The 21012-nt window shown below is 36.0% G+C and overlaps 1 protein-coding gene across 6 annotated transcripts in view; it reads right to left on the reverse strand.

Annotated features, from left to right (window-relative positions):
• Positions 1-21012, reverse strand: part of AGBL3 (ATP/GTP binding protein like 3) — a 149565-nt gene that overhangs the window by 112270 nt on the left and 16283 nt on the right. For all 6 annotated transcript variants that reach the window (XM_030933098.1, XM_030933094.1, XM_030933095.1 and 3 more), the window contains one exon: positions 5487-5594. In XM_030933098.1, the coding sequence (XP_030788958.1) occupies positions 5487-5489 (3 nt within the window). In that variant the 5' untranslated portion in view covers positions 5490-5594. The remainder of the gene's footprint in view (positions 1-5486; positions 5595-21012) is intronic.

Below are 21012 nucleotides of genomic sequence, written 5' to 3' on the forward strand. Positions count from 1 at the left end.
GCAAACAGGGACAATTTGACTTCTTCTTTTCCTAACTGGATACCCTTGATTTATTTCTCTTGCCTGATTGCCCTAGCCAGAACTTCCAACACTATGTTGAATAGGAGTGGTGAGAGAGGGCATCCCTGTCTTGTGCCAGTTTTCAAAGGGAATTTTTCCAGTTTTTGCCCAGTCAGTATGATATTGGCTGTGGGTTTGTCATAAATAGCTCTTATTATTTTGAGGTACGTTCCCTCAATACCGAATTTATTGAGCGTTTTTAGCATGAAGGGCTGTTGAATTTTGTCAAAGGCCTTTTCTGCATCTGTTGAGATAATCATGTGGTTTTTGTCTTTGGTTCTGTTTATATGCTGGATTACGTTTATTGATTTGCGTATGTTGAACCAGCCTTGCATCCCAGGGATGAAGCCTACTTGATCATGGTGGATAAGCTTTTTGATGTGCTGCTGAATCCGGTTTGCCAGTATTTTATTGAGGATTTTTGCATCGATGTTCATCAGGGATATTGGTCTAAAATTCTCTTTTTTTGTTGTGTCTCTGCCAGGCTTTGGTATCAGGATGATGTTGGCCTCATAAAATGAGTTAGGGAGGATTCCCTCTTTTTCTATTGATTGGAATAGTTTCAGAAGGAATGGTACCAGCTCCTCCTTGTACCTCTGGTAGAATTCAGCTGTGAATCCATCTGGTCCTGGACTTTTTTCTTCAGCAAGCAGACCTAATAGACTATTAGGTTGGTAGGCTATTAATTATTGCCTCAATATCAGAGCCTGCTATTGGTCTATTCAGGGATTCAGCTTCTTCCTGGTTTAGTCTTGGGAGAGTGTAAGTGTCCAGGAAATTATCCATTTCTTCTAGATTTTCTAGTTGATTTGCGTGGAGGTGTTTATAGTATTCTCTGATGGTAGTTTGTATTTCTGTGGGGTCGGTGGTGATATCCCGTTTATCATTTTTTATTGCATCTATTTGATTCTTCTCTCTTTTCTTCTTTATTAGTCTTGCTAGCACTCTATCAATTTTGTTGATCTTTTCAAAAAACCAACTCCTGGATTCATTGATTTTTTGGAGGGTTTTTTGTGTCTCTGTCTCCTTCAGTTCTGCTCTGATCTTAGTTATTTCTTGCCTTCTGCTAGGTTTTTGAATGTGTTTGCTTTTGCTTCTCTAGTTCTTTTAATTGTGATGTTAGAGTGTCAATTTTAGATCTTTCCTGCTTTCTCTTGTGGGCATTTAATGCTATAAATTTCCCTCTACACACTGCTTTAAATGTGTCCCAGAGATTCTGGTATGTTGTATCTTTGTTCTCATTGGTTTCAAAGAACATCTTTATTTCTGCCTTCATTTCGTTATGTACCCAGTAGTCATTCAGGAGCAGGTTGTTCAGTTTCCATGTAGTTGAGCGGTTTTGATTGAGTTTCTTAGTCCTGAGTTCTAGTTTGATTGCACTGTGGTCTGAGAGACAGTTTGTTATAATTTTTGTTCTTGTACATTTGCTGAGGAGTGCTTTACTTCCAATTATGTGGTCAAGTTTGGAATAAGTGTGATGTGGTGCTGAGAAGAATGTATATTCTGTTGATTTGGGGTGGAGAGTTCTGTAGATGTCTATTAGGTCTGCTTGCTGAAGAGACGAGTTCAATTCCTGGATATCCTTGTTAACTTTCTGTCTCGTTGATCTGTCTAATGTTGACAGTGGAGTGTTGAAGTCTCCCATTATTATTGTATGGGAGTCTAAGTCTCTTTGTAAGTCTCTAAGGACTTGCTTTATGAACTTGGGTACTCCTGTATTGGGTGCATATATATTTAGGCTAGTTAGCTCTTCCTGATGAATTGATCCCTTTACCATTATGTAATGTCCTTCTTTGTCTCTTTTGATCTTTGATGGTTTAAAGTCTGTTTTATCAGAGACTAGTATTGCAACCCTGCTTTTTTTTTTGTTCTCCATTTGCTTGGTAGATCTTCCTCCCTCCCTTTATTTTGAGCCTATGTATGTCTCTGCATGTGAGATGGGTCTCCTGAATACAGCAGACTGATGGGTCTTGACTCTTTATCCAGTTTGCCAGTCTGTGTCTTTTAATTGGAACATTTAGTCCATTTACATTTAAGGTTAATATTGTTATGTGTGAACTTGATCCTGCCATTATGATATTAACTGATTATTTTGCTCATTAGTTGATGCAGTTTCTTCCTAGCCTTGATGGTCTTTACATTTTGGCATGTTTTTGCAATGCCTGGTACGGGTTGTTCCTTTCCATGTTTAGTGCTTCCTTCAGGGTCTCTTGTAAGGCAGGCCTGGTGGTGACAAAATCTCTAAGCATTTGCTTATCTGTAAAGGATTTTATTTCTCCTTCACTTATGAAACTGAGTTTGGCTGGATATGAAATTCTGGGTTTAAAATTCTTTTCTTTAAGAACGTTGAATATTGGCCCCCACTCTCTTCTGGCTTGTAGAGTTTCTGCCGAGAGATCTGCTGGTAGTCTGATGGGCTTCCCTTTGTGGGTAACCCGACCTTTCTCTCTGGCTGCCCTTAAGATTTTTTCCTTCATTTCAACTTTGGTGAATCTGGCAATTATGTGTCTTGGAGTTGCTCTTCTGGAGGAGTATCCTTGTGGCGTTCTCTGTATTTCCTGAATTTGAATGTTGGCCTGCCCTACTAGGTTGGGGAAGTTCTTCTGGATGATATCCTGAAGAGTGTTTTCCAACTTGGTTCCATTTTCCCCCTCACTTTCAGGCACCCCAATCAGACGTAGATTTGGTCTTTTTACATAATCCCATACTTCTTGCAGGCTTTGTTCATTTCTTTTTCTTCTTTTTTCTTTTGGTTTCTCTTCTCGCTTCATTTCATTCATTTGATCCTCAATCGCTGATACTCTTTCTTCCAGTTCATCGAGTCGGTTACTGAAGCTTGTGTATTTGTCACGTATTTCTCGTGTCATGGTTTTTATCTCTGTCAGTTCGTTTATGGCCTTCTCTGCATTAATTATTCTAGTTATCAATTCTTCCACTCTTTTTTTTTTTTCAAGATTTTTAGTTTCTTTGCGCTGGGTACGTAATTCTTCCTTTAGCTCTGAGAAGTTTGATGGACTGAAGCCTTCTTCTCTCATCTCGTCAAAGTCATTCTCCATCCATCTTTGATCCATTGCTGGCGATGAGCTGTGTTCCTTTGGAGGGGGAGATGCGCTCTTATTTTTTGAATTTCCAGCTTTTCTGCCCTGCTTTTTCCCCATGTTTGTGGTTTTTTCTGCCTCTGGTCTTTGATGATTGTGACGTACTGATGGGGTTTTGGTGTGGGTGTCCTTCCTGTTTGTTAGTTTTCCTTCTAAGAGTCAGAACCCTCAGCTGTAGGTCTGTTGGAGATTGCTTGAGGTCTACTCCAGATCCTGTTTGCCTGGGTATCAGCAGCAGAGGCTGCAGAAGATAGAATATTGCTGAACAGTGAGTGTACCTGTCTGATTCTTGCTTTGGAAGCTTCCTCTCAGGGGTGTACTCCACCATGTGAAGTGTGGGGTGTTGGTCTGCCCCTAGTGGAGGATGTCTCCCAGTTAGGCTACTCAGGGGTCAGGGACCCACTTGAGCAGGCAGTCTGTCCGTTCTCAGATCTCTACCTCCATGTTGGGAGATCCACTGCTCTCTTCAAAGCTGTCAGACAGAGGCATTTGCATCTGCAGAGGTTTCTGCTGCTTTGTTGTTGTTGTTGTTGTTGAGCTGTGCCCTGTCCCCAGAGGTGGAGTCTACAGAGACAGGCAGGCCTCCTTGAGCTGCTGTGAGCTCCACCCAGTTCGAGCTTCTCAGCGGGTTTGTTTACCTACTTAAGCCTCAGCAATGGTGGCACCCCTCCCCCAGCCTCGCTGCTGCCTTGCAGTTAGATCACAGACTGCTGTGCTAGCAATAAGGGAGGCTCCCTGGGCGTGGGACCCTCCCAGCCAGGTGTGGGATATAATTTCCTGGTGTGCCCGTTTGCTAAGACCCCTGGTACAGCGCAGTATTGGGGTGGGAGTTACCCGATTTTCCAGGTGTTGTGTGTTCCCCTGGCTAGGAAAAGGGATTCCCTTTCCCCTTGTGCTTCCCAGGTGAGGCGATGCCTCGCCCTGCTTCAGCTCTGGCTGGTCCGGCTGCAGCAGCTGACCAGCACCGATTGTCCGGCACTCCCTAGTGAGATGAACCCAGTACCTCAGTTGAAAATGCAGAAATCACCTCTGTTCTGTGTCTCTGGTGCTGGGAGCTGGTGACTGGAGTTGTTTCTATTCCGCCATCTTGCTCCGCCCCCTCTGTCTTTTCTTTACTGAAAGCCACAATTGTTTCGAGGCTGCCCTCTCCTATACCTAAAGGATTCTACAGGTCTGGAGACCATTCTGTCTTCTCACCCTTTCAGGCCTAGCAGTCATGGTTCTGCTCTGTTGATAGTCCTATGTTGCTTCCCACCATCCCTTGTTAATCTCCATTAACTCTGTCTACCCTTTTAAAAATTCATTAAGTTAAATTTCATTAAACTTTCTTAAATTACTCTGAGTATGCTATCTAATTCCTGAGAAGACCCTGACTGATTCATCTCAGTTATTTTAGTTTTTTAAATCAGATCTCATTTCAGTTATGTATGGCAGTTCTGAGGCATGTTTGCCATGTAAATATTCACAATCAAGTTGGAAAAATCATAGGTATTCCTCTGCAGTTGTTTAAAAATATTGTGAGTATATTTTTGTGAATTGTTTGTGAGTATATGATTTCTAGAATTGCTTACCGTACAGGAAATAGTCTCTGTGAATTTCTCTTTGTCTTGCTAGCCCCTTAAGTATATATGCTCCCTAGAAGTTATCTTTAATATATGAAAATACTCTAAGATATTAAACTGTGTTGGTGAAATTATGAGGAGTCTATACTTCCTTACACTTGTTTCAGGAGCAGCATAGTTGAGAATATACTCTGAGACTTCTATGTTTGATTATTAGCATACTGTATCATGAAAGCAGACAAAATATTTTGCATTAATAGAGTTTTCAAAGTACAAATATGGATCTTGAGTGTTAAGAACACTTTCCTGAGATACAATCTTAGATATTTTTTTGCAATGTAGGGTAATTGTTTCGCTTTTAAACATTATAACGCCAAGAAATGCATCAGAGTCAGGAAATTAAAAGAAAAACATCTGAATGAATGCATGAATGTGAGCTGTACTAGAGGTAATAATAGTTGCAAAGCACTTCACTGCGTTTATCTTTCAAAATTGATATGAAGCAAAATTCATTCTAAATATAACTCTTCATTCTAATGGCAAACATGATGTTTAATTTTAAAGTAACTTTTCATAAACTGCAATACGCCTTCAAAAATATAACTGGCACTAAATCCACACTTGGATCAATATGTAAACAAACATCTTTACGTTTAGGGACTGGTCATCTGAAATTTCCACTACAAACAGCAGAACAAATATAACTCAGAGATTAACCTAAGTACCAAATTCTATTTTACAGCAACATGCATCATTATGTGCTCACCATCTTCAGCTAGATAAACCACAGTATTTTCCTTGGAGTCTGGATAAAGGGGTTCCATTTCTAAGCCCGTTGGGATATACACTGGCTCAGGACAAGAAGGAGTCCAATCTGGAAAAAAAAGTGAAACATTATTTGAAAATGACTTCAAAATAAAACAGGAAAATTTTATTGCGTATTTTCAAATTATTCATTGATAGATATAGGCTAAAATGTAGTGTTTTGTGTGGGGTAAGATTGCACTAAGGGTTCATTGGAAGTAATAATGAACATTGTCACACTGTAATACAACTTATGACATTTCGTTCATACCTTTTTCTGAATTATTATATTGAGTAGTTTCATGATTGCTTTTTGCTCATTACTGATTTTATACCTATTTTATAACACAGTTCTCTTTCTCCTGAGCCCTTAATACCATTCTATCCCACCTCTGGGAATCCTACTCTACCTTTTATTCTTCCTTTCCTTTCAGCCTCCTTGCTTGATAATGGCTGTCAAGATACATCTTATAAACATATTCAGGTTTATCTCCCAAAAGCAAATATTTTATTTTATTTTATTTTGTTTATTTATTTATTGGAGATGCGTCTTGCTCAGTCGCCCAGGTTGGAGTGCAGTGGCCCGATCTCGGCTCACTGCAAGCTCCGCCTCCCGGGTTCACACCATTCTCCTGCCTCAGCCTCTCGAGTAGCTGGGACTACAGGTGACTGCCACCACGCCCAGCTAATTATTTATTTTTTTGTATTTTTAGTAGAGACGCAGTTTCACCATGTTAGCCAGGATGGTCTTGATATCCTGACCTCGTGATCCACCCGCCTTGGCCTCCCAAAGTGCTGGGATTACAGGTGTGAGCCACCACGCCTGGCCAGTAAAGATATTAGATGCCCCCTACCCCTGCCACTTCTCCTTTAGCTGCCAGCTTTCCTTCTTTTTAGGTTCAAATTTCTTAAACGTCATCTGCACTACTCTCAGATCTTTCTGACCATGACCTATTTGATGAGGGAAAAATGACTTCACAGCCTAACTACCCTAGTTATTTGTATTTTTTTAATGGACCAAGAATTTGGTGACAAACAAGTATTACTGGACAAATATTTTAGAGATTATGTGTACATCTGCTGTAACAACAGAAGTGTATTTGACATAATCAATAGCCGTCAAATCTAGCTACAGAAGAAACACAGTCTACCATATTGATGCAAACGTGTATCACTGTATTGTAGAGTTAAATGAATCACACACAACCAAATAAATTGATAATAAAGATAAGCAAATTATGATTAAAATTTTAAATGTTTTATTTAAAATCTTCTCATTAGTTGAAAGCCTTAACCAACTTAAGTCAAAATTAATGAACTAATAAAATAGCTCCCATTCTGAAACGTTAGGAATTTCAGCTATTTGCCTTTGTGTATGCCGATTTTCTTCTTTTTTTTTTTTTTGAGACGGAGTCTCTGTCACCCAGGCTGGAGTGCAGCAGCATGAATCTCAGCTCACTGCAAGCTGCGCCTCCCGGGTTCACGCCATTCTCCTGCCTCAGCCTCCCAAGTAGCTAGGACTACAGATGCCCGCCACCAAGCCTGGCTAATTTTTTTTTTTTTGTATTTTTAGTAAAGACGAGGTTTCACCAGGTTAGCCAGGATGGTCTCGATCTCCTGACCTCGTGATCTGCCTGCCTCGGCCTCCCAAAGTGCTGGGATTACAGGCGTGAGCCACCGCGCCCAGCCTGTGTATGCTGATTTTCAAAAGTTGCAAGAAATCCAGACTTCTCAGTTAAGAAAACAGAGATTTTATTAATTTCTGCTTACTCTCTTCTTTACTTATTAATAACTAGTCCTTATTGTAGAGAACCATGAAACCCTATCATTATAACTGGAGAAAGAACTTGTATATAAGGGTCAAGTTTGCAGTTTATTAGAATACTCTTACTGAGAGCTGTGTTCTGAGAATCAGATGTAACCCACTTCTGATACCCATATCCACTGTTCCACTAAAATTGTTCTTTACATTGTATTTGAAACAGGGTGAGCATTCAGTTAAATGTCTATAGATTAAATGGACAGAGATCAATGGACATATGGAGAGATGAATGAATGGATAGTTGAACAATGCAAAGTTCTTATCCACATATTCCTTAGATGTAAATAATGTAATATACGTCTACTGCATAAATGTTTTATGTCTGGCAATATCGTCATTGCAAAAAAGCTACTCTAGAGCTAGGGTTGTTTAAGTAGATTTTCACTTGAAATGAAGCATTTCAAGATTTTCTGAGTATTCTATATTAAGCAATTTCATCGGTAATGGCCTTAAACATCAACATGGATTCCTGATATAGGCACTTCTTCTTGACTTGTTATTCAGTGACAGATTTCGCAGCTATCTTTTTGTCAAGTAGACTGGAAAATTATATATTCATCTTTCCATTATCACAATCTCCTACTGTCCTTGTTGATGTCTGCTGTTCAAAAAACTACTTGAAAGAGGTGGCTACCACTGTCCCAAGAGAACTCAGATGTCTGTGCATAACAAATACGTGTTTCCCAGTTCTCTCAAAGCTGCAAACTCTTGAGCTGAGAAAACAACACTGCATTTTTTTGAGTCCTCCTTTAGTCAAAGTCATGTTCCCAGAAGAATGGAGACTGCACTTAGCAGTTACCATGTCATATGAGCACTAAATCAGTGCTGTTTGTGTCATTATGTCTCATGGATCACCTTGTGAAGGTTTCTGCTTTGTCCTTCAGCTCCTTTCTCCATAGGCCTTAGGACTGGCTGAGACAACACCATGCCTTCAGCCCTACACCATACGCTTCATTTTCTTCCAAGGAAAAAGAAAAAAAATAAACTTGTAAGCCAAAGAAGACTCCTTCAGGTCCTAACCACCAGTACAGCAGATTTAAAAGCCTAAGTAGGTGGTAAGGATATTCCATTTTGTATATCTCTTTATTCACTTGGCTACTGTGAGACTTCTTGTAATCTGTTCTCAGATTTATCTTTGGTTGATCCCACTTTTTGATCACTGAGATATGGTATATGCAAATGATCTTATAAAAGGGAAATCCAGGAGTCATAGGAAATCCCAGAAATAATAGAGGTTCTGAATTAAAGGTGTTTAATTTGGAATGCTTTTTATAAGTAATTATTTTTGTCAGTCTTGTTTATCGTATAAAAGTTAAAAGAAAAAAAATCCACAATCTCATTATGCAGAGATAAATATCAACTTTTTTTTTTTTTTTTTTTTTTTTTTTTTTAAGAGACAGAGTCTCGCTCTGTTGCCCAGGCTGGAGTGCAGTGGCATGATCTCAGCTCACTGCAACCTCCACTTCCTGGGTTCAAGCAATTCTCCTGCCTCAGCCTCCCAAGTAGCTGGGACTACAGGTGCATGCCACCACGCCCAGCTAATTTTTTTTGTATTTTAGTAGAGATGGAGTTTCACCGTGTTGCCGAGGCTGGTCTTGAACTCCTGAGCTCAGGCAATCTGCCCGCCTCAGCCTCCCAAAGTGCTAGGATTGCAGACGTGAGCCACCGCACCTGGCCAACATTTTGGTTTCTATCTTTTTAGGCTTTCTTGCTTTCACCCATCCAGTTCAGATGCTTTTGGCATATGCTAAGAAAAAATATTATTTCACATATTTAGAAACCTAGAAGTAGAGGGGATTCAAGGGATGGTATAATCAGTGACTCGGTGGTCATCCAGAGCTCAGTTTCTTTATGTCTCTCCACTTTGTCATCCTCATCCTAAGGCTTACCGTTGTAAAATGTAAAACAACATGGCTGTCAGTGGAAGAGTGTCTTGTACTAACTGACTTAATCAACTGCGACGGAATCAACCACAATAAGTTAACCACAATGTCTTCTTCATGTATATGGCATCATTGTATATATACGGATCACCAATTTGTTTTTCCCACCCCACTTCACTAAACATCTTAGAGATGTTTAATAGACATAGATCTTTATCATTTTTTAACATCTGTATAGTGTTCTCTAATATGGATTGCCACAATTTGACCATTAGTGGACATAATAGTTACATCTTTATTTACCTAAGAGATAAACTGCTGGTCAGGGAATACATGTATATTTTCCTTTATTAAGAAATAAAACTGTCAAATCTTTTTACAAAGTGATTATACAATTTTATCACTTTGTGGGAACACCAACAATGTATTAGAGTTCCAGTTGCTCTACATTCTAATATTTGGTTGTCAGTCTTTTAAATTTTTTGCCATCCTGGTAGATGTAAAGTGGTATCTCATTGTGGTTCAAATTTTCATTTCCCATGTGGAAAAATTTTTTTCATATGTTTATTGATTATTATAAGTCTTTGAGAAATGTCTGTTCAAATCTTTTGTCCATTTTAAAATTAGGTTTTCATTGTTGGTTTGTAGGAATTCTTCATATATTCTGCATACAAGTCTTTTGTCATATATGTGTTGGGAATATTTATTTTTATAGACTGTGGCTTGCCTTTTCATTTTTAACTGTCTGTTAATGAGAAATTTTAAATTTTGATGACATCAACTCTATTGATTTTTCATTGTTTCTTTTTTCTTTCTATCTCCTAAGGAATTGTTGCCTTCTCTATAACTACAAAGATATTGTTCCATGTTTTCTTATAGGAGCTTTATAAGGTTAGGTTATATATAGCTTTATATGTTTAGATCTATAATCTGTCTTGAATTAATTTTTGTGTACTAGTGAGGTAGAAGTCAAGGATTTTTTTTTTTCTACATGTATACTAAGTTGTTACAACACCAATTGTTGAAAAGACTTTCCTTACCCTCATTGGGTTTCTTTAGTGCATTTGTCAAAGGTCATTTGGTCATAAACATGTTGGTCTATTTCTGGACGTTTTTACTCTGTTCCACTGATGTATTCATCTTTTTGTCAATTGTTTGTGCCCACTAAAAAATTCTACCAAAACAAACTTCTATCCATATTTCACATGGCCAGAAACAAAGCAAATGTTTAAATGTTTATTAGGTATTATGCTTATGAAAAGTGCAACAACAAAGAACTACAGCTTACTGATTTATCACAAAGCAAATACCACATAAGCCACGAAATATTACATTGCAAGCACCTTACATACTCCACTTATGCCCCTTTCCCATCACCAGCCTCTCCCTCCCTTTGAAAAGGAGCCATTAGCCTTAATATAATGCTAATATAAATATAATTTCTTTACTCTCCTTTATAATTTTACCACCTAAGCATTCATATATATATGCATGTGTATAATATAGTTTTTATCTACAGAAGTGTAAATAAAACCATTGCTTTGCTTTGCCCATATTTGAACTTTATATAAATTAAAATCGCATAGTATGTGGTATTCTTCTGTGCTGTTTTTCATGTATATTGTGAAATCAATCCACGTGGTGGCATATTGCTATAATTTGCTTATTTCATTGATATATAATATTTTACAAAATGTTACAATTTATCCATTTCTATTTATAATGGACATTTGGGCTGTTTCAGTTTGGGGCTATTAAGAACAATGGTGCTATGAACAGCTTTGTACATATTGCTTAGAGCATCTGTGCTCACATCACCTTTAGGAGTAAAAATTCTAGGTTGCAGGGCATGTATCAGTTTCAGTAAATAATGCCACACTATCATCCAAAATGATTATACTAATTTACATACCCACCAGCAGGTCACGAAGGTTCTATTTGCTCCATATGCTCACCATTGCTTAGTATAAGTTAAATTTAACCTTGCAAGGTGTCTGTGAAACAGTACTCAGCCTCATGATCAGGGAATTGCAAATTAAAATCACCGTAAGATAAGACTTCACGATAAGGTTGATATTATCTCACATGTTTACTGGCCATGTGAATATCATTTTTTTTATAAAGTGCCCATTGAAGTCTCCTGCCCAGTTTCCTACTGGGTTGTTTGTCTTCTCTTATTACTTTCAGAAATGCTTTGTATATTCCAGAAATGATCTATTTGTCAGTTATGTATTGCAAATATTAATATATTCTCCCAATCTATTGTTTACCTTGGTTTATTTTTTGATGCACTGAAGTTTTTAATTTTACTGTAGTCAAATTTATCCGTCTTTTTCTTTATGGTTAGGGATTTTTTTTTTTTTTTTTTTTTGGAGATGGAGTCTCGCTCTGTTGCCCAGGTTGGAGTGCAGTGGCACTATCTCCGCTCACTGCAAGCTCTGCCTCCCGGGTTCATGCCGTTCTCCTGCCTCAGCCTCCCGAGTAGCTGGGACTACAGGTGCTCGCCACCGCGCCCGGCTAATTTTTTTTGTATTTTTAGTAGAGATGGGGTTTCACCATGTTAGCCAGGATGGTCTCCATCTTCTGACCTCGTGATCCGTCCCCCTCAGTCTCCCCAAGTGCTGGGATTACAGGCGTGAGCCACCGCACCCGGTCCCCTGGTTAAGGTATTTTATGTTCTGTTTAAGTCTTTCCAGATTTTAACATTATGAAGATATTTTCTTGTATTATTTTCTAGAAGTCTTATTGTTTTACCTTTCATTTTTATATCCTAACCCATTTGAAATGGACTTTTGTGTATAAGGTTGGGGTGAGATTTCACGTTTTCCATATGGAAATCCAATTATTCCAGTATTATTTACTGAAAAGACCATCTTTAACTTTCTCTTGCAGTTCCATTTTTGTCATAATGACCATATATACACAGGTCTGTTTCTAAGCTCTCTATTCTAATCCCTTCCTGTTTCCTTTCAGCAATGCCATACATTACTGTAACTTTATTAAGGTTTATGAGCTAGTAAAGTAAATCTTACAATTTTTGTCCTTTAAGAGGTCGTTGGCATTTCCATATGGATTTTTAAAGTATCTTGTCAATTTCTATAAAAAAATCACAATTGGGATTTTGATTGGTATTGCATGGAATATGTAGATCAGTTTGGAGATAACTGACATCTTTAAAATAATGAGTCTCTCAATCTATGAACATTCTATATCCCTCTATTTAGGGCTTTAAAAATCTCTCTCAATAATGCTTTATTGCTTCTTCATAGAAATCTTGGCTATCAGGTTTATTCCTAGGCATGTGATTTTTAAACTTTTTATTTGAAACAGTTGCACACATACAGTAAAGTTGCAATAACAGGAAAAAAACCTTTTTCTCCCTGAAATACTTGCCAACATAATACCCCATCCTCTCCAAACATATTTCCTCCAATGAAGGAAATCCTCTTATATAAATAACCATAATACAACCATCAAGATCAGGACATTAATACTGATTTCTTTCTTTTTTTTTTTTTTTTTTTTTGAGGCGGAGTCTCGCTCTGTCGCCCAGACTGGAGTGCAGTGGCGCAATCTCGGCTCACTGCGAGCTCCGCCTCCCAGGTTCACGCCATTCTCCTGCCTCAGCCTCCCGAGTAGCTGGGACTACAGGCGCCCGCCACCTCGCCCGGCTAGTTTTTTTTTTGTATTTTTAGTAGAGACGGGATTTCACCGTGTTAGCCAGGATGGTCTCGATCTCCTGACCTCGTGATCCGCCCGTCTCGGCCTCCCAAAGTGCTGGGATTACAGGCTTGAGCCACCGCGCCCGGCCATACTGATTTATTTCTAATATTTAATCCTTAAAGTTTTGACAGTTGTATAATGTCCTCTATAGCAAAAGTATCCACTTTAGAATCACACATTGCATTTAACTTTAATGTATATTTTAGTTTTCTTCGATATAGAACAGCTTTTCAGTCTTTCCTTATATGTCATGACTTTGACACTTTTGAAAATTACAGGTCAGATTTCCAATGTCAGCTAAGAGATACATAATGTTAAAAAAAAAAAAAAAAAAAAAAAAAAAAAAAAAAAAAAAAACCCAGCACTTTGGGAAGCTGAGGCAGGCGGATCACGAGGTCAAGAGATGGAGACCATCCTGGCCAACACTAGTGAAGCCCCGTCTCTACTAAAAATACAAAAATTAGCTGAGTGTGGTGGCGTGCGCTGTAGTCCCAGCTACTCAGGAGGCTGAGGCAGGAGAATGGCTTGAACCTGGAAGGTGGAGGTTGCAGTGAGCCGAGATTGCACCACTGCACTCCAGCCTGGTGACAGCGTGAGACTCCATCTAAAAAGAAAGAAAGAAAAAAAGTCATCCCTACCCTTACAACAAAAATATACTAGACAAATTGCAAATAATGGCTTTTCACCAACCCCCCATAGAAGAGGTTGCAGGGCAACCAAATGCTCCAAAGTCTGCAAAAAGACAGAAATTTGCAAGGTGAAACTGGACCTCAGTAGTTGCCCACTGAAGGCAGATGCTGCTGAACTTCATATAATCTGGTAATAAGGCACAGCTAAAGCTTCTAAAATAAATTTTAAAAAGCCAAATGTGAGTGTGAAGTCCCTTGGGACTGTAGATATAAGATGTAGGGGGTTAGCACCCACTTTCAGACTTTTCCTCTGGGAATCCCACTAGGTGCTCACAAGGAAAAAGAGAATCCTGAGAAAGTTATTCTTGTGGTGCTGCGCTGGGGAGAGGAACAGCAGCCTCTGCCAAACTCCACCCAGACCCATCTATGCATCTCCCTTTATGGAACAAAATACTTAATCTATAATAAGACATTAGTAGAAAACCATTGCATCTGGGGAAAGGGAACAGAAAAAACAATACAAAAATCCCCAACACTACCACACTAACCTTGAGTGAGATGTAGGCATATGTGCTATTTTCTGTCTATATAGTTGCCTGTTCTGGACATTTCACATAATTGGAATCACACTATTTGTTCCTTTGTGTCTGGCTTTTATCACTCAGTATAATGGTTTCAAAATTCATCCATGTTGTAGCATGTATCAGTACCTCATTCCTTTTTATGGCCAATTAATATTATATTGTGTGGAAATACTGTATTTTGTTTTTCCATTCATCCATTGATGGACACTTGGGTTGTTTCCACCATGTGGCTGCTAAGAATAATGCTGCCATTAACGTTTGTATTTAAGTTTTGTTTGGATATATGTTTTCATTTCTCTTGGGTACATACCTACAAGTGGAACTGCTGGGTCAAATAGTAACTCAATGTTTAACTTTCTGAAGAAACACCAAACTGTTTCCAAAGCAGCTGCACAATTTTACATTCCCAACAGCAGTGTATAAGGGTTCCAGTCTCTCCGCATGCTTGTCAGCACTCATCTGACTTTTTGATTCAAGTCATCCTAGTGGGTGTAAAGAGGTATCTTATTGTGGTATTAATTTGCATTTCCCTATCACTAAAGCTGTTGAACATATTTTCATGTGTTTATTGGCCATTTGTTCATCTACTTTGGAGAAATGTTTATTTAGATCCTTTGTACACTTTAAAATTTAGTTGTCTTTTTATTATTGTGTTGTAAGAGTTCTTTATATAGTTTAGATAGAAGTCCTTTGTCAGATAAATAATTTTCAAATATTTTCTCTTGTTCTATGGGTTTAATTCTCATTTTCTTGACAGTTTCTGTTGAAACACAGAACTTTCAATTTTGATAAAGTTCAATTCATCTATTTTTTTTCCAGTTGTTGCTTGTGCTTCTGGCATTATACTTAATAATGCATTGCCAAATCCAAAGTCATGAAGATTTGCCTCTATGTTTCCTTGTAAGGGTTTTATAGTTTGGGCTGTTAGTTAGATGTTGATCCATTTTGAATCAATTTTTGTATATGGTGTGAGGTAAGGGACAAACTTCTTTATTTTGCATGTGGTTATCTATCCAGTTGTCTTGGGGCCATTTGTTGAAAAGACAATGCTCTTCCTATTGAATAGTCTTGCCATCCTTGTCAAAAATCAGTTCACCACAGACACATGGGCTTGTTTCTGGACTTTCAATTTTATTCACTGGTATTCACTGGTCTATATATCTATCCTCATGACAGTACCACACTAAATTACTGTTTGTAGTTAAGTTTTGAAATAAGAAAGTGTGAGCTCTCAAATTTGTTCTTAATTTTTTTTTCTTTTTTTGGTCATTCTGGGTTCCCTGAGTTTCTATACAAATTTTAGTATCAGCCTGTCAATTTCTACAAAGCAACCCACTGGTATTCTAATGGAAACTGCATTGAATCTGTAGATTCATTTGGGGAGGACTGTCATCATAATAATAGTAAGTCTTTTGATCCATAAACATGGGATGTCTATTTACTTAGATCTTTATTTTCTTTCAGTAATGTTTTGTAGTTGTCAGAGTATGCCTTGTGCTCTTTACCTAAATGTATTCATATTTTATTCTTTTGCAAATTGAATAGTTTTCGTAAGTTCATTTTAGGGTTGTTTATTATAAGTGCATAGAAATACAATTGATTTTTATATATTAATCTTATATTCTGTAACCTTGCTGAACTCACATATTGTTCTAAAAATTTTTTTCAGTGGATTGCTTAGGATTTTCTATGTACAAAATTATTTTATTGGCAAATATAGTTTTACTTCCTTCTTTCCAGTGTAGATTTTTTAAACTTCTTTTTCTTGTCTAATTACCCTGGCTAGAACCTCCATTACAATGTCATATAGAAGTGGAAAAGTGGGTATCTTTGTCTTGTTCTTGACCTTATGGGGAAAGCATCTAGTCTGTTCACCATTAAGTAGATATTAGCTGTAGGATTTCCATAAATGTCTTTTATTGAGGACATCCCTTTCTTGTCCTAATTTAGTGAGTGTTTTTGTCATGAAAGGGTGCAGGATTTTTAAAAAATGCCTTTTCTATGTTTATTGAAATGATCTTGTGTTTCTTTTTAATTCTACTGATATTCTCTATCACATTAATTGATTTTTGGGTATAGGGAACAAACAACATATCTGGATAGATTCCACTTGTTCATGATATATATTCTTTTTATTTGTTGCTGGATTTAGTTTGCTAGTATTTTGCTGATGAATTTTACATCTATATTCATAATATATATTAGTTTGTAGTTTTCTTGTGATGTCTTTGTGTGGTTTTATTATCAGAGTAATACTGGCCTCATAGGGATGGATGGGGAAGCATTCCTTCCTCTTCTGTTGGAAGAGCTTTTGAAGTATTAGGAATTGTTCAGTACAATGTTCTAAACATTAAATGTTTGGTAGAATTCAGCAATGAAGCTATTTGGATTTAAGCTATTCTCTGTAGTAGTTTTTCTATTATTAATTAAATCCCTTTACTTGTTATATGTCTATTTAGATGTTCTATTTTCCTCTTGAGTCAGTTTCAGTACTTCGTATCTTGCCAGTCATGTATCCATTTCATCTTAGTTATTTAATTCCTTTTTAGTCTGTATCTGGTTCTCATCTAATTTGATAATTACATCCTCTTAGTTTTCTAGCACAGGATTCTCAGGACAGTTACATACATCATCACAAGTTGATAATATTCAAGCCTTTACAAGTGTTTGCAACTACAGCAGCCAGTTTATTCTGCATTTAAATCACATGCCACAAAATTTCACATAACTTCTTCTTTTCAAGGGTATCCAAATCTAAGTATTCCTCCAAAAGATTTCACAGCATTTCCAAAATTGTGCCGAGGAGTTACTTTATTTTGTCTTATGTGGCAGATATAAAAGATGACTATTTTCCATAAGGCAGAATAGGTGACTTTGTTAATTGCTAGGATAAGCCATTTCCATATGCAGATTCAAGTAGTTGTTCAAGTTGGTCCACTGTTATATGAACAAAAGAATATTTAGCAGTATAAGGCCCTGCACTCAGCTAGTTGTCCTCCAAATTTCCACTGCTAGTTTTTTTATACATTGCTAGTTGTCCTCCAAATTTTCATTCTAACTTTCTTCCTGACTTACCAAAACCTGAATTTATCAGGGCAGCAATGTACTTCCATTAAATAACCTTAAGTTTTCAGGCTTGCCTGTGGCCAGGAGTAGCAATGCAATATAATTCTAGTTAATGAGGGGTAAAAAGATGACTTCTGGTGGAATTTCTGGGAAAGCTTTTTTTTTAAAAAAAATTAAAATAAAAAAACAAAAAGAGATAGAATCAACTGGCATAAGCATGTTGCTCTTTGTTTTTCCTCCTCTTCACTGTATTTTCATCCGCTTAACAGGGTCTTTTGCAATTCTGAAGTCCAATTTACCAATTTTTTTATTAATCATGTTTTTGGTGTCAATTCTAAGAACTCTTTGCCTAGCTCTAGATCATAAAGATTTTCTTCTATTTTAAAAAAGATTTATAATTGTATGTTTTACATTTAAATCTATGATTCATTTTGAATGCATTTTGTATAAGGTGTTAGACTTAGGTTGAAGTTTTCCCTTGTCTCTTTCTTTTCTTCCTATGGATATCCAATTTCTCCAGCAATATTTGTTGAAAATGCAAACTTTCCTCCATTAAATTCCTTTTTCACTTTGGTCAAAAACCACTTGGGAATATTTATGTGGTTCTACTTGAGTTCCCTATTCTCTTCTACTGATCTAATACCACACAGCTTTGACCACTGTAGCTATATAAAAGTTTGAGGTAAGAGGCTACTTTATCCCATTTTATGCTTCATTTTCAAAATTGCTTTTTTAAAAAAGTTATTTTAGTTCTTTAGCCTTTCCATATAAATTTTAGAATAATTTTGTCTACATCTACAAAAAGAAATCCTGATAGGAATTTCTTGAAACCTGTATGTCAACTGGGGAGAGTTGACAGCTTTACTACGTTGAGCTTAGTCCTAATCATGAACATGGTATATTTCTTGATTTATTTAGATCTTCTTTTATTTATTTCATCAACATCGATAGTTTTAAGAATGCAAGTCTTCTACATGTTTTGTTAGATTTACACCTAAGTAATTTTTAAAAAAGTAATTATAACAGTAATGTTCTATACTGTGGTATGGGTTTAGATTACACAAATGTATGCATTTGTTAAATTTGTTAAAATTCATTGATACAATTAGATTTGTGAATTTTGTCTTTGTAAAATGTACCTCAAAACTAAAAAGGAATTCCAGGTAACAATATACATGCTAAAGTATTTGGAGGTGAAATGTAAGAATATCTGCAACTTACTTTTAAATGAATAAAAAAACTAAAAGGACTTGATGGATAAAGAGAGGGATGGATAGATGGCTACATATGTGATAAAGCAATATAGTAAATTATTGATTGTAAGAATCTAGTTGATGGCCATATAGGTTCCTGTATAATCCTTTCAACTTCTCTGCATATTTGAAAACATTCTTAATAAAATACTGGGAAGTAAGAAGTTAATACAGAGCAAGAGGTTAAATAAAGGACAAAATAAATCTAAATAAATCAGATTTATAAAAAATCATTAACTAATACAGCACAAAACTAGAGCTAAGAAATAAATTCAAGCACTGATTCTTTGAAAAAATTAACAAGATAAAGCCTACCAACATACTCATGGGAGAAAAATAAGAATGCAAAAACACAATGTAAAATATTAGGACAAAGGGAAAAAAATCTCCTATCTTTAAAGGAAATTATAGCAATTATAGGAGAATACTTTGCTTAAATTTAGAAATGAATTTTAAAATCCTGCATGAAAAGCATTTTTCTAGGAAAATAAATAACCATAACTGTCCCTGGAATATGTAGGAAACTTACAGACCTAACAAAGAAGAAACTGAGAAGTTTTATTATAACAATATACTCTGTCTCTCTAAAACAGTAACAAAATATGCACAGTTTTAGAAGACTTCTCTCAAAATTAAAAAGAACATTAATTAAAACATTATTGAAACTGTTCTAAAGCAAAGAATTCTAAATAACATTCATACCAAAACCTGAAAAATGCACACAAGCTAGAAAATTTTTAAAAATCTATCTTATTTCTGAATATTAAAGCAAAAATCCTGCATAAAATGAGAAAACAGGATTCAGCAACCCACTAAAAATTATTCACAATGACTAACTGCACTTTATTTAAATACTATACAACTGGTTCAATATTAAAGTAACTAATATCACTCACCAAAATAATAGGTCAAATGAGAAGAATATCATAATCCCTCTACCCCCATAGATGTTAAAAAGGCATTTAATAAAGTTTAGTAATAATTTCTGGTAAAGTTTTCTTAATAATATAAGAATAAATTGGTAACTCCTTAGCAGACTCAAAAAAATTTATTTTAAACCAGAAGCCAATAATTTGCTTAATGAGAAAACAGTAAAACTAGTCCCATTAAAATGAAGAATAAGACAAAGGCAACATTATTAAATATTTTTTGACAGTACCAGTAAATGCATTTAGTACAAAAAAGAAATATAAGGTATAAAAACTGTAAATTAGTAGATATAATTACATTAATACAGGATAATATAACTGTATAATTGGAACATATATAGTAATTTAAATATTAGAAACAAAGTATGGAAATGTTCAAAATTAATACACACAAAAATAACTTTCCTGTATGTAAACAAGTTAGAAAATATAATAAATATTCTATTTGAAATTGCTATTCTCACAACAAAAATATTTAGTTTTAGCAACAAAATAAAATACCTAACAATAAACTTAGAAATGGTACAGAAAAAAAAATTAAAACTATAATAAGGGAGATCAAGGAAAACTAGGATAAATGGTGGACAAATCTTATTATTGGATAGGAAGGTGCAATTTTAAAAGTATGTTACTCTTCCTTAAGTTAATCTATAAATTTAATGTGATCACAATAAAGTTACCAGTTTATTTATTTTAGGACAACTAGGAAAGCTTATTTTAGATTCCATATAGAGACATAATAAGGCAAAAGTAGCCAGAAAAATCTTGAACAAAGTAAAATAGTAAGGAACTAAGTTTACCACATAACAGAATTATAGTTTAAAAGCTATAGTTATAGAGTTTCATGCTGGCATATCAAAAGACAGATTAATGGAGCAGAATTCAAAATTGGACCTAAGAGTTTAGTATATCATAAATGTGGCATTGTAATTGAGTAGAAAAAAATAATTCATTTAATAAATTTTGTTGGAACAACTCAGCAGGCATTTAATAATACGACTGGATTGGAAGTTTACTTCTTATATCAAAATGGATTCCTGATGGATCAAAAATTTAATCACAAAAAATACACTTGGACACTACTAAGAAAGAAGTGTGAAAATTTCAAAACCCCAGAAATCATTTAAAAATGATAGACAAAGTAACTACATAAAAATTACAAATTTATGCATGACAAAGACAAAAGGCAAATGAAAAACTGAGAAAAATAGCATGCAACATATAAGACACAGTAATCAAATCTCTTGCATAGACAGAAAGCACTCACAGATCAAGAAGAAAAAATGTCCAATCAATAGCAAAATGGGCAAAGGATTTTATCAGGTAGCTTATGTACAGTCAGTAGATAAAACGTTCAATCTCATCCATAAAGAATACATGAAAACAACACATATCAAGTAAACAATATCAGATTGCCGAAAACCAGAATGGGTGATTAACAGTATTGATGAGAGTATGGGAAAATAGGTAATCTCATTGTGCAGTACAGGATTAACACAGATGGCCTAGGCTGTCCAAACCCTGTACCTCCAAAGAAAGATTTGAACCTTGTCCAACTCCTGGGAGATAACCTCTAAGACCCTGAAATATTCTGCCTGT

Source organism: Rhinopithecus roxellana, chromosome 6 (assembly GCF_007565055.1).
Source record: "Rhinopithecus roxellana isolate Shanxi Qingling chromosome 6, ASM756505v1, whole genome shotgun sequence".
In the NCBI taxonomy this organism is placed as follows: Eukaryota; Metazoa; Chordata; class Mammalia; order Primates; family Cercopithecidae; genus Rhinopithecus; species Rhinopithecus roxellana.